Genomic DNA, 13,193 nt, shown 5'->3' with positions numbered 1-13,193 from the left:
ATTTTAATACACTTAATAACATAGCTAATATAATTTTAATAGCTCAGAAAGTTGGTTTTGCATGGTATAGGCCCTTTAAGTTTCACTTTTTGTTGGGAGGGGTGGCGTGGCGGCACACTCCAGGCAGCCAGTCAAGGAATGCAGCAAAATACATGATGTACTACAAAGCTTCGCAGGGCAAACTCCTGGCCATCTCACATCTGCATGTGTAAAGCAGGCAAGCAGGTGAAGGTGCAATTCTGAGAAATATTTGAAAGGGTTCATGAATGCTCCAATCCACACAAGAGAGGAAAGTCAAAATACTCAACATATATATTATATGAAAGCTGAGCCCGTATTTAAAGCTCTTTATAAAAACAGATGTTTATTAAAAGATGCCTTGATTCAACTTAAAAAATATGTTTATCTGTTTATAGCCCAACAGGAAGAAAACTATTTTTTTCCCCCCAAAAACTTTAAAACCACACCAAAAACAGAGAAACAAATAAAGGGCTTTTTTTTCAAACTTAAGATCTAATTTTGCCTTGTAACTTTGATTTAATGCAGACTATAAAAGTCTGGTTCTTTCATTGAATTAAACAAATATCTGTAAGCATTTTTCTTCTATTTGTATCTTAAAAAAATCTCTAAAGAAAAATAACCCTTGATTTGTTTCTGTTCTGCTGTATTATTGTGTTTTCCTCTTTCCGAATTCCCTTATAGGTCAGCATAAGATCTGGAGAACACCTGTAAAAGCCAAGGATTTCAAAATGTCATCAGCCACCAGGCTGCACCTCAACCCTCTAAGAAAGGCCACGCCCTTAACCTTTTCAGCCAATAAGCCCATCCACTGCCAGGCAACAAAGCGTTCACCCCTCTAACCAGCTGCAATAAGCCCGATACCAATATCCAAAAATGGATTTTCAGACTCACAAGTCTTGCAGCAACCGTCCACATAGCTTTGAACAACACCTCCACTCTGCAAGAAGAGCATAAAAATAAAAATATTAAAATATAAATTTAAAAACTCAACTTCTTAATTTATAGATGTTCACACAAGAGACAATGAGGCAAATAAGTATTTTAACACCCTGTGATTTTACAAGTTCTCCTACTTATCTTTATCTTAGGTTCATATCCACAGTGAGACATAATCAAAAAAATGGGAAATCAAATTGTATATTTTTTAAATAATTTATTTATAAGCTTCTGCTGCAAATAAGTATTTGAACTCCTATCAGATAGATTTGTGATCTTTAATAGTCCACCTCCACTCCACTCCATCCTAATTGGAAACACCTGTTTGAGGTCGTTAGCTGCATAAACACACCTGTCCACCCCATACAATCAGTAAGACTCCAACTACTAACATGCTCAAGACCAAAGAGCTGTCCAAAGACACCAGAGACTAAATTGTAGACCTCTACAAAGCTGGAAAGAGCAGATCTACGGTTGGATCAAATATTTGAAAACGGAAGAAGCTAAACACGAATGTCAATCTCCCTCCAAGATCTCACCTCGTGGGGTCTCAGTGACCCTAAAAGGTGATGACTCAGCCCAGAACTACACAGGAGGAGCTGGTCAATGGCCTGAAAAGATCTGGGACAATCGTTCCAAGGTTACTGTAGGAAAGACACTAAGACGTCATGGTTTGAAATCATGCATGGAACCGAAATTTCCCCTACTTAAACCAGCACATGTCCAGGCCCGTCTTAAGTTTGACCGTTTGGATGATCCAGAGGAGAAAGTCATGTGGTTAGATAAGTTCAAAATAACAGCCATGTTTGGGGGAAGAAGAATGATGAGTGCCATCCCAAGAACACCATCCATACTGTGAAGCATGGGGGTGGTAGCATCATGCTATGGGGGCGTTTTTCTGCACATTGGACAGGACGACTGCTCTGTATTAAGAAGAGGAAGACTGAGATTTTGGGGAGCAACCTCCTTCCCTGAGTTAGAGCATTGAAGATGGGTCTTTCAACATGACAATGACCCAAAGCACACAACCAGGATAGCCAAGGAGTGTCATTTTAAGAAGTATATCAACGTTCTGGAGTGGACTAGCCAATCTTCAGACCTAAACCCAATAGAAAATCTTTGGAAGGAGCTCAAACTCCGTTTCTCACCTGTTGCTGAGAAACAGAGCTTGAGCTCCCTCTGACTGATCTAGAGAAGATCTGTGTAGAGGAGTGGGCCAAAATCCCTCCTGCTGGTGAAAAACTACTGGAAACTTTGACCTGTGTAATCACAAACAAAGGCTATACCAAATGTTAACAAAACTTTTTTTTTTTTTTTTAGATTATGCCTCCCATTGTGGAAATGAAGCTACAATGAAAATGCGCGACCTCTCCATGATTTCTAAGTTGGGGAACTAGCTAAATCACAGGATGTTCAAATACTTATTTGCCTCGGTGTATGTCTGACAGTTAAAAATAATACATAGAAATATTAGTCAAAACTTTCCAACTATTTTTATTTTGGTTCAGACATGAAGTTTGTTTCGAGGTCCTGACCTGAATACAGTCGGTGTCATTAAACGGAGGACAGATCACTCCGGAGGCGAGTATTACCGCTCCCACCGATGTCTCCACGCAGTCGTAGCGTGTACAGTTCTCCACCCAGGAGCTCCCTGCCTGCATACACAGACAGAGTCAGAAACACTTAAACAGATGAGCACCGAGCACTTGTTCACGTTGATCTCACGGTGAAAAGCTCCGCCGTCCCGTTGTCGTTGGTGTAAGTGCAGGACACATTTTTACAGGAGCCGCAGCAAACCTGAGGATCCGTGGATGGTGAGTAAATCTGGTGCTAAAAAATACGCAGCAAAACAAGAGACAAACAAATGTTACATTTAGAAGTTTTGATAAAATCACTGAAATGGAGATTAGCGTTTGTATTTACAGTTCCGCATTTCTGGGAGCAGTTTACAGATGTGATCTCCATGGCGTAGAACCCAGTTTCTGGATCTTTGTTACGCAGGCATTGAACCGTGTAGCAAAGTTCTCCTTCAAAATACTGAACCAGGGACTGGCCTGGACCTAGAATCGTCACCCCTTGGAATAGGCACACTTCAGCCTTCTCTGCACACACAGAGATGTAAAAACACATCATTGATGGTAAATAAAGTAGGATTATTAGCATGCTGATTAATAGATAAGGGCTGCTGCATCATCAGGTGTGCAATTTCAAGGATGGTTAACACGTACTGCATGTGTGCTGAGGACAGCCACAGTTGGTGCTGCTGTCTGGAATTTCAACCAGCACTTCCCCCTGAGAGAAAACAAAGTGCTGGCTTAACAGAATTTATTCATTTTCCAGCAAATACATGATTAGACATTGATGCTGCTTTCTCGCTGACTCACCACTGAACATATGGGGGAGGGCGTGTCCTCGCATTGGCATTCTGAGAAAAAAAAAGACGTTAAACAGAACGGAAGGGTGACATTTATACAAAGACGTGACAGGCATAAGAGCGGGTAAAGGTAATTGCAATCATCGACCAATAAGCGGCTTGACACCAGTCATGAATAGTGCATGAGCATGTGTGCGTTTTTGGAGGGTATACCGCAGTGATGCTGAGGGCAGCACTGGCCAGGAAGAGTAGTTTGAACCAGAGAGAGTCCGGGAGCGCAGCTCACAAAGGATTCAGGGCATTGATTTACATCACACACTGTAACACAGAGAAAAAGAAGAGAGATTACTCGATACAAAGAGGGAAGAGAGAAACAGTCGCCCGAACAAACAGCCACTCACCACAATAGTACTGCGGGCAGCACCTGTTGGTGCTGTTTAGATCAACAGCCAGGATTTCTCCTTGTGAGCAAGTTGGAACTGGGTCAACACATGACTCACACACTAACAGAAAAGAAAACATGTCATTGCTGCAAATGGTAATAAATGTGAATTATAATTCACCTTTTGTCCTTTTCATTAGGTCGATTTTCAAGGGATAAAACGATATGCAGCAAAACTCTACAACTTCAAAACATGTAGACTCGTGCCTATCGATGTATTTTGGGGTTTATTTTAACAGAGACGAATTTATTTAGTTAGTTTTATTTGATTTATTTTTTATTAATTTAAAGTGTTCTATATGTATTGCTTTACATGTTTGAAATAAATCTAAAATATGAGTCATTATAAGAGTTATAACCATCACCCTCAAAACCCCATTTAGTGCTGATTTGTGGTTTGATTTTAATCAAAACTTACCGCACAGGTAAGAGTAGCAGCAGGATTTTTGACCCCTGACCTCAACAAGGAATTGATCTTCCCTGCATTCGGGGTATGAGACAGGAGGACATGCCATGGGGTCGCACTCTGAAGAGCAATAAGTAAAATGAAGGTCCAGGAAAATGATTAAATCTGTCAGAATTAGCTTGAAAAACTTTATATAAGTTTATTTTTACCACAGCGATACTCTGGACAGCAGGAGAGAGCACTGTAACCGATAACTAGCTTGTTGCCGTTATCACAAGGTGGAGCTTCACTGTCACAGATGGTCATGTTGCACTCTAAATAGTACAAAACCAAAAACAACAAAGTGAATAAAAGACAACTGCAATAGAAAAAAAAATCAATGGTAGCTCCAGGGGTTTGCACTATAAATATTTAAGATGTTAACCTCACCACAGATCTTCTTTGGGCAACAGTGTCCTTCTTCCAGCACATCCAGCACATACTCTCCCTCCCTCTCACACAGTGGTGTGGGTACAGCGCTGCAGTCCGGCTCCACAGCAACCACAGAGCCATTCTCCATGCATTTATACAAACAGCAGCCTCGAGCGGAGCCGTTCCAAACCTCTCCAGGGGCCCTGGGGTTCCCTTCATTATCTGTGCAGACTGGGCCAGGTAAAAAGACAAGGAAAATAGATTTAAAATATCATAAAAGAAACAGAAAGCCCCAAATTATCCATGATCTAGTGTTTAAAAAAATGTATGTTTTTTTTTTTTTGTCCCCTTACCACACCGGTCTTCTGTCACACAATAAGGAGAGTCAGCACGGTGCAGGATGGTTCCACTGCGGCACACACACTCCTCTCTGACAAACGAGCACGTAGTCTCCTCATAGTAGTCTCTGTTCAGACACGTGCGGCTGGTGCAGGTGCTCACACAGGGCTCGTACACTTTACCAGGAGGACATCTCAATGCTGAAACACGGACAGTCGGGAGCAAAATCAAATACAAGCACACACGTTTGACTGCAGCTTTGTCACCAGTGTCTCCCTACGGCAGAAGTTGTGTCGCCTCCAGCTGATGCAGACTTGATGCGTGTAGCAGACTGCAACGTAGGCTGCCAGAAAGTCACACTGGTGATCCTTGTAATGCAAGTCTCCTGCCCACATGATGTCGCAGAACTGCTCCGGGGGCACCTGCGAATTTTAGTCGGTTATTCTGTTATCAATTAGATGGCGAGAGGAAATTGAAAACCGAAGTGTCAGAAACAGATCAACAAATACTAGGTGCTCAAAAGGGAGTTTAACCAAGAGATAAACCCGATATATGCAAATATTGTGTAATATAAAAACTAGGGGTGCAGGGACAAATTGATACGTATCGTGAGACAAGTATCGGGATATTTATCGAATCGCCAGATACATATAAATCATCACATTTCACTGCAGGAGAAAACTGAAATAAAAAATCTTTATTCAATTTTAAAAACTAAAACTTCATTTTGACTTTTCTGAGGACTGACAATTAAATTTGATTCTCCATTTCTAGATCTAGAATTATGCTGTAAATAATTACTCCGCTTTTTTTCAAGAACTATTAACTGTGTAGACCAGAGGCCTCCAACCTTAGGCTCTATGTGGCTATTTCATTTCTCCATTGTGGCTCTTTAGCGTTGAAGAAAAATGCTAATAAAGGTATTTAGTTTTAAATTCTTTTAGGTATTTAAGTTTTTCACTATGTTTAATTTCTTAACATGTCAAATAACGGATCATAAAGGTGGTAAAATGGATAGAAATTGACTGTAAAAATCTGTTGGAGTGATTTATTATTAGAATAAGCTTAAAGCACATATTCTTACCTAAATATAAAGGTCACATTTCAATTATTATAAATATTTTAAAGCTACATGTAAACAATCTTTACTTTTTCTAAAATGTGAAATGAGACTTTGCAGCTCGGTGTTTTTTAGGCTTAAAGGTTGCACTCCCCTGGTGTAAACAGACCTTGCTATGACAAGGCGTGAAAGCTCTCTGGCGGAGCATGGACAGACAGGTGGAGCAGTCCCCAATGGTGCAGTTGTCTCCGACGCGGCGCGTGTGTTCGGTCTCATCGGTGGTCTGGACTCTCCACGCCTGCAGAAACAGCATCATGTCCCCCACCTCTCTGACCACCGTGCCGTTGGGCAGCTTCAGGTCGTCTTCTGGGTTTCCGTCACAACAACCTTGCAAAGTGGAAAGACGGCGTGTGCTTAGATAACAATCAACAGGAATAAAATCAAGTTTCTCTGAAGCTATCAGTTCATGTTTTTAAATGAGTGTTTGGACTCACCACACAGCCCTCGAGTGGGAACAGACGCATAAGTAGGAGCTAGGTACTGCAGCACCATAATCCCAGTGCTATGATACCACTGAATGCTGACTCTGCCAGGGGTGTTGATCAAGTACATGCTGCCGGTGTCCTCCACGTACACCGAGTGACGAGAGAATGGCAGCTTAACGGGTCTGTAGTTTACAGTCACCTAGAGAGGAGAAAAGCCATAATAATCCCTGTGGGATAAATTGAATTTCTGCAACAAGATTAGGATGAACACCTTGCGGTCGAGTCGGTTTATGATGATCCTGTAGGAGGAGGTGGTGATGTTTAGCTTCTTAAAGCAGAGGCCGGATGTTCCACCTGTCGGACTCTGTAGGGAAGAGAAAGGAAAGAGCAATGACTAACAGTACAAAATGAATAAAAAGGCTTTGCACTCAGATTGTACAGAAAATACTCACAGGTCGCCTGATGGAGTTCACACTCTACAAAGAAATCAAATCATTTACCTCAAAGTTTGTAAGTTTCTGTTAAAATTTTTAACTATTAACATGTTTTTAAGTTACCTGACTAGTTGGACATTTTTCTACAACACCAATGATAGTCTCTCTGGGCAGGCTAACCAAAATGTAAGAGCCATTGTCATACAGCGCCACATTATTGCCATCGAATGTGATCACACGCAGGTCTGACATCACGGTGCAGCGACCTGCCACAAAAAAAAAAACAAACGCATTTCTTCTTAAATCGTTCCTCTGCCTAAATCAGAAGTGTTTATTTGAGCAAACCGTACATGGGCACTGCCACTGCGGACAACAGGGGTCTGTGTTGAGAAGAATGGGCAGGCCCAGCAGGCTGCACTGCGGCGGGGTGGTGTTGTAGCGACAGTGGAGGGTGGAGTTGTGAAGCAGCAGCTCTCCGTTAAAACAGATCAGCTCGGCGCACTCATCGATCCGGTGTGAGAACGGAGGCTGTGGATGCAAAAATGTACATTTTCATTTCTTCTGCTGAATCAACTAACCAAATCAATCTGCAAAAATGTTCACAATATCGTATTGTGACCTACAAATATTTTTATAGAATGAGTAATAACTTTCAATTAGGGCTGTTACAATTAGACGACTAATTGACTATTAAAATAGTTGACAACTAATTTAATAGTCGACTTCTCATTACTTTATATATGAAGTGTAGTAAAGTTGAACAAAGTTGTGATTGTTTAGCACCAAAAAATGCACTTTTTTATATTTGAGTCAGACCAAAACTTTGTTTTTTGTGAAAAATAGTTCCTTAGTTCAGATGCCAAACCTTAAATATATTCATGGGCTATATTTTCCTCTTGTATAGGAATTTTCAAAAAAATTTGAGTTTACCTAATATTTTAGCAACATGCAAATTCTTTTGGCTAATTTGTTTTCTACAGGGTATTTATAAAAGCAAATTTAGAGTTTACCTTCTATTTTAGCAACAGGCTAACGTTATTTCCCAATTTAGTTTACTGAGGAATTTTAGGCTATTTTGGAGTTTAGCTTTTATTTTTAGCAATATGCTAACGATTTGGCTAATTTGTTTTCTACTGAGGGTTTTTTAGGCTAATCTAGAGTTTACCTTCTATTTTAGCAACAGGCTAACATTTTTTCCAAATTTGGTTTACTGGGGAATTTTAGGCTATTTTGGAGTTTAGCTAGTATTTAAGCAACATGCTAGGTTTTAGGCTAATTTGGCATCTACTAAAGTTATATGGGCTAATTTGGAGTTTAGCTCATATTTAAGCAACACACTAAATATTTTTGCAAAATTGGTATGTATTAGGGATTTTTAAGCAATCTTTCTACAAATTTTTAAGAAATTTTAGTAAACTTCCGCACTCTTTATAGTTCTTTAACGGAATATCCTGTCTTTTAGCAAATTTAACATTTTGCAAATAGCTTTTGCATTTTCAGCAAATCCCTAGTTAGCTTAAAACTAATGGTTAAGATGTGTGCTTTACATCCACTTTATGCAATACCCGATTAGTCGACTTATCGGAAAAAATAATCGGTGATTAGTTGACTATTAAAATAATCGTTTGTAGCAGCCCTACTTTCATTTAAAGTTTGCCAACTCTTATCTGAGGTGACTTGCGTAGTCTGTCACACTTCCACATCACTGGCAATGTGGGTCAAGTGTCTTCTCCAATGACACATTAGCTGTCAAGGCTGGGAACTGAGCTGCTGACTAACCAGTTGGCAGACAGCTGATCTAGCCTCTGAGCTAAAGCCGCCCTCAAATAAAAATAAAAAAATAAAAAAAATTACAGCACCTTCTATTTTATATTTGGTTTGCACTTTAGCTTCCCCTGTCAGCAACTAATCCTCTTATGAAGAAAAAGTAAGTCGTTAGAAACTGCCCTGAAGTAATGAGCAAAACAATAGATGAAAAAGAAGGAAGCTGACTAGCACAACAACAAACGTGGAGCTTAATTGTCTTCAAAGACGATTAATACAAATATTCAGTAATTAATTTTAATATGGAGGGGTTGAGGCTTTACTCCAGAGACAAACAACTTTTGGGTTTTAGCATCTAAAAGTCAGTCTGCTGTAACTGTTGGAGTTCTGCAGAGGGTTTTATCTTTTAAAAAAAAGCATCTCTTGAAAAAAATTCAGATTTTTTTTAATATAACTAAGACTATCTTATTCATAGTGTACATTTCACTCATAGAATGTATCCTGACATTTCATATTTCTTCCTGGTTTAAATTTTCTCAGCCTTTATCAAAAAAAAAAAAAAAAATCTCTCTAAAATAATCAATCAGGCCGCCAAAATTACTTAAACACTACAGTCCCCTCACAGTGAACAGTACAGATGATTGGTGATGAGAAAAGCCACCTCCATCACGGAGGACACCTCTCACCCTCTCCATCCCTCTATCTCTCTGCTGTCGTCAGGCAGGAGACACAAAACCCTGTTGGCCAGGAAAAACATCTACAAAAAAATCTCTTATCCCCAATGCTTGTTAAAAACTGTATGTAGATGGTGCAGTCTGTTTTTGTTTTGTTTTTTAAATGTGGTCCCATTATTCTAATATAGTGCCTCTTTTATATATATATATATATATATATATATATATATATATATATATATATATAAAGAAACTCGATCACAAATACTAAAACTGTAACTGATTTTAGATTTTTTTAATACATTTTCTAAAAATGATTCCAAGTATTTGTGTTTTTTGTGGCACAGAACGTAACTCTAACTGGACTTACTGTGCATGGAGTTGAAGGAAAGAGGAATGGAGGTGTCGTCGATGCTTCTTCTGTGGTTTGAGCGGTGGTGGGTATCTCTGTGCTCACTGAAGTGGTCTCGACAGTCGTCGGAGGTGGAGCTGTGGTTGTCTCCACTGCGGTGGTGGTAGGTACGTCCGGCGATGTTGGCGGTGGGGTGGTGGGAGCTTCGGTGGAGGTGGGGTGGGTGGTCATTGCAGTGGTTGGCGGTGGGGAGGTGGTGGAGGAAGTGGTCGGCGGCAGGGTGGTCGTTTGCAGGGTGGTGGACATGGGTGTAGTGGAAGGAGATGTGGTGGGGGGTGGATGAGATGTGGTGGGCTCTGCGGTGGAGGTGAAAATGGTGGTCTGGGTGGAGGTCATCTCTGTGGTGCTGAGAGTGGTCGGTTCTGGGGGGGTTGAAGGAGTGGTAGTGGTAGGAATGGTGGTTGGAGGAGCAGTAGTGGTGGGTGAAGTCTGAAGTTCAGTAGTCACAGTTGTGCTTGGAGTGGTAGAGGTGGTGGAGGTAGTTGTTGGCATGGAGGGGGTTGTGGTTGTTGGCCTCAAGGTCGTAGTAGAGGTCATAGTAGTGGTTGCTATTGGAGTAGTTCTGTTGGACCGCACCACATAGGCAAAAGGTGTTGGAGTTGGCGGAAGGGATACACCTACAGGGGATGATTGTTATCATAGATAAAAGCTTTAAATAACTTGAAAAGTTGCATTACCTGCGATAATCCTTTGGTGAATGCATTTTGTTGAATGTGGTCGCTGAAGATGCTGAAGCTGTTTGCTTAAAATGCTGAAGCAATTTATTTTAATTGCTGAATAATGTGGCGAATGTGCTGAATGTTTTGACACAAACTTGCATAATTTGCAGAGTGCACAAAGGATTTAAAGAATTTAATGAAAAAAAAATTGCAACGTTGCCAAAATATTAGCTTAACTCCAAAATAGCCTAAAAAATATCAGTAGATGCCAACTTAGCCAAAAAAAAAGCTATCAGGTTGCTAAAATGTTAGCTTAACTTCAAATTAGCCCAAAAACATCAGTGGATGCCAACTTAGCCAAAAAAGCTAACACATTGCTAAAACATTTGCTTAACTCAGAATTAGCCCCAAAAAAACCTCAGTAGATGCCAAATTAGCAAAAAAAAAAACTAGAATGTTCCTAAAGTATTAGCATAGCTGCAAATTAGCTCAAAAATCCTCAGTAGATATGCCAAATTAGCCAAACACATTAACATGTTGCTAAAATATTAGCTAACCTCAAAATTAGCCGTAAAATCTGAGTAGCAATAATTTCCTTAACATGTTGAATGTATTGATACCAAACTTGCATAATTTGCAGAAAGTACACAAAGCATTTGAAAAGTTTCATGAAAAAAATTTCAACGTTGCTAAAATGTTAGCTTAACTTCAAATTAACCCCAAAAACCTCAGTAAATGCCAACTTAGCCAAAAAAGCTAACACATTGCTAAAATTGTAGCTTAACTCAGAATTAGCGCCAAAAACTTCAGTAGATGCCAAATCAGCCAAAAAAGAAAACAAAAAAACTAGAACATTGCTAAAGTATTAGCTTAGCTCTAAATTAGCTCATAAATCCTCAGTAGATGCCAAATTAGCCAAAAGCATTAACATGTTGGTAAAATGTTAGCCTTAAAAACCTCAGCAGCAAAAGTTTCCTTAACATGCTGAATAATTTGATTCCAAATTTGCAGAATGCCAACTTAGCCCAAAAAGCTAAGATGTTACTAAAGTGTTAGCTTAATTTAGAATTAGTCAAAGAAACCTCAGTAGATGCCAAATTAGCCAAAAAAGCTAGCATGTCGCTAAATCACTAGCTTAACTCCATAGTAGCCCAAAAAAATCCTCATTAGATGCTAAATTAGCCAAAAACATTAGCATGCTGCTAAAATATTAGCTTAACTCAAAATTAGCCTTAAAAACTTCAGTAGCAATAATTTCCTTAACATGCTGAAGGTTTTGATACCAAACCTGCATAATTTGCAGAAAATTGACAAATATTTGAAGAATTACGGGGAGAATAAAAACGCAAAATTTGTGTAAAATTTCAATAATTGCATTAAAGTAAAAGTGTGAATGTCCTGAACATGTTGAATGTTTTCATTGCATACATTTGAAAAATGTCCAGTTCATATTAATTGCGGCTAGAATTAAAAAAAAAAAAAAAAAAAAAATCGCATAAATTGCATAAAATCTGAAAAAACGTAAATTGGACAAATACCTAAAGTACAAGCAGGAATGACGAGCTTAAAGTTTTGATACCAAGATTGCAGAAATAGCTGAAAATATGATTGAGTTTTTACTAATCAAAAAACGTTTGGAAGAATAAATAAGGACTAATAATAATAAAGAGAAACAGGATCACTATTGTGTGAATGCTTACAAAGCATTCCCACAATAAAGAGATTTAAAGCTAAGTTGACAAAACATATAGGAGCTTCACTCATAAATACTTATATTTTTTCAGACAAATGGAAACACATTGATATAGTTTACCTTGACATATTTTGACCGCTGGCCTACAGTCTTCCTGGGAAAGTTTTGCACCAGTCACAACATGTCATTGTCAATTGTTTGTGATGGGCGTTTCCCAGGGCTATCTTAGAGACCACGCCCCCTCTCAATCTGCTTGTGGTCTTTGAAGAACTGATGCCTTACATGTACTGACAGGCGCAAAACCTTCTAAGGAGAACTGCAGGCCAAAGGGTCAAAACATGTCTATCCTTGTATATGTGTGCATGGAAGACAACACGAACGGGATGTCTGTAGCTGGACTTACAGTCCTCCTTGTAGACGCATCGTCTCGTGACTTCGTCCATGACCATGTTTTTCGGACAGCGTGGGAAGCAGCCCTCCACACTGTAACATTGTCATGACAGCGTTTTCAGAGCATTGATCGTGTGAGCTGTAAATGAATGCTGTTGTCGAGCGAAGCTCCTTACTGAGGCAGGAACTGACAGCGGGTGGCATCTGGATCGCTGCATGTGTGAACACAGGGACTTGCACAGGCCTGGTAGCGCCACTCGCACATCATACGGTATGGGATTATGAAAGAGCTCTCTGCAAGGGAAAAAAATGATGTGTTAGAACTTCTATTTGCAGTACACCCCCAAAAACCATACGGACACAGCAGTTTCTTGTTTGACAACTGATGGTAAATGGTGGTTTTGCAAAAAACTAAGAAGTACTGAGCAGAACTGCATGACATAATCTGATACGAGAAAGGCTTTGTAGTCGCCACAGTAACAGTTTCAGTCGACAGAGATTTATGACAATATGCGGTAAAAGAAAAGACATTTATTTTCTCTATGGTACTGAAGTGCACCCACTTCTTGTGCAACAAAACATTCAAAGATGAAATGCATCTACTCTTTTTGAATATCTTAAAAGATTTAACAATTTTTTCTATCTACAATTTTTTTGCTAATTTTTGAAAGCAAACTTTTCTTGACCTTTAAC

The 13,193-nt window shown here is 39.5% G+C and overlaps 1 protein-coding gene and 1 long non-coding RNA gene across 4 annotated transcripts in view; one reads left to right on the top strand and one right to left on the bottom strand.

The window, feature by feature from the left end:
* The window catches only part of LOC118598868, a 7,052-nt gene extending 6,074 nt beyond the window's left edge, over positions 1-978 (top strand). Inside the window, exon 2 of the long non-coding RNA XR_004948062.1 lies at positions 703-978. This is a non-coding gene — a long non-coding RNA (uncharacterized LOC118598868). The remainder of the gene's footprint in view (positions 1-702) is intronic.
* otogl (otogelin-like) overlaps positions 1-13,193 on the bottom strand; it is a 37,229-nt gene that overhangs the window by 4,409 nt on the left and 19,627 nt on the right. For all 3 annotated transcript variants that reach the window (XM_024282048.2, XM_024282049.2, XM_024282050.2), the window contains exons 35-56: positions 12,677-12,794; positions 12,514-12,593; positions 9,717-10,375; positions 7,259-7,436; positions 7,032-7,174; positions 6,927-6,950; positions 6,746-6,838; positions 6,484-6,673; positions 6,159-6,376; positions 5,210-5,351; positions 4,944-5,129; positions 4,609-4,821; positions 4,389-4,493; positions 4,192-4,299; positions 3,733-3,834; positions 3,545-3,649; positions 3,342-3,382; positions 3,186-3,249; positions 2,881-3,059; positions 2,683-2,787; positions 2,493-2,612; positions 913-958 (exon numbers count right to left, since the gene is read on the bottom strand). In XM_024282048.2, the coding sequence (XP_024137816.1) occupies positions 913-958; positions 2,493-2,612; positions 2,683-2,787; positions 2,881-3,059; positions 3,186-3,249; positions 3,342-3,382; positions 3,545-3,649; positions 3,733-3,834; positions 4,192-4,299; positions 4,389-4,493; positions 4,609-4,821; positions 4,944-5,129; positions 5,210-5,351; positions 6,159-6,376; positions 6,484-6,673; positions 6,746-6,838; positions 6,927-6,950; positions 7,032-7,174; positions 7,259-7,436; positions 9,717-10,375; positions 12,514-12,593; positions 12,677-12,794 (3,219 nt within the window). The remainder of the gene's footprint in view (positions 1-912; positions 959-2,492; positions 2,613-2,682; positions 2,788-2,880; positions 3,060-3,185; positions 3,250-3,341; positions 3,383-3,544; positions 3,650-3,732; positions 3,835-4,191; positions 4,300-4,388; positions 4,494-4,608; positions 4,822-4,943; positions 5,130-5,209; positions 5,352-6,158; positions 6,377-6,483; positions 6,674-6,745; positions 6,839-6,926; positions 6,951-7,031; positions 7,175-7,258; positions 7,437-9,716; positions 10,376-12,513; positions 12,594-12,676; positions 12,795-13,193) is intronic.

The sequence above is a fragment of the Oryzias melastigma genome, linkage group LG6 (assembly GCF_002922805.2).
Source record: "Oryzias melastigma strain HK-1 linkage group LG6, ASM292280v2, whole genome shotgun sequence".
In the NCBI taxonomy this organism is placed as follows: Eukaryota; Metazoa; Chordata; class Actinopteri; order Beloniformes; family Adrianichthyidae; genus Oryzias; species Oryzias melastigma.
Note: the sequence above shows the minus strand (reverse complement) of the source record. Positions and strands in the feature narration are given on the sequence as shown.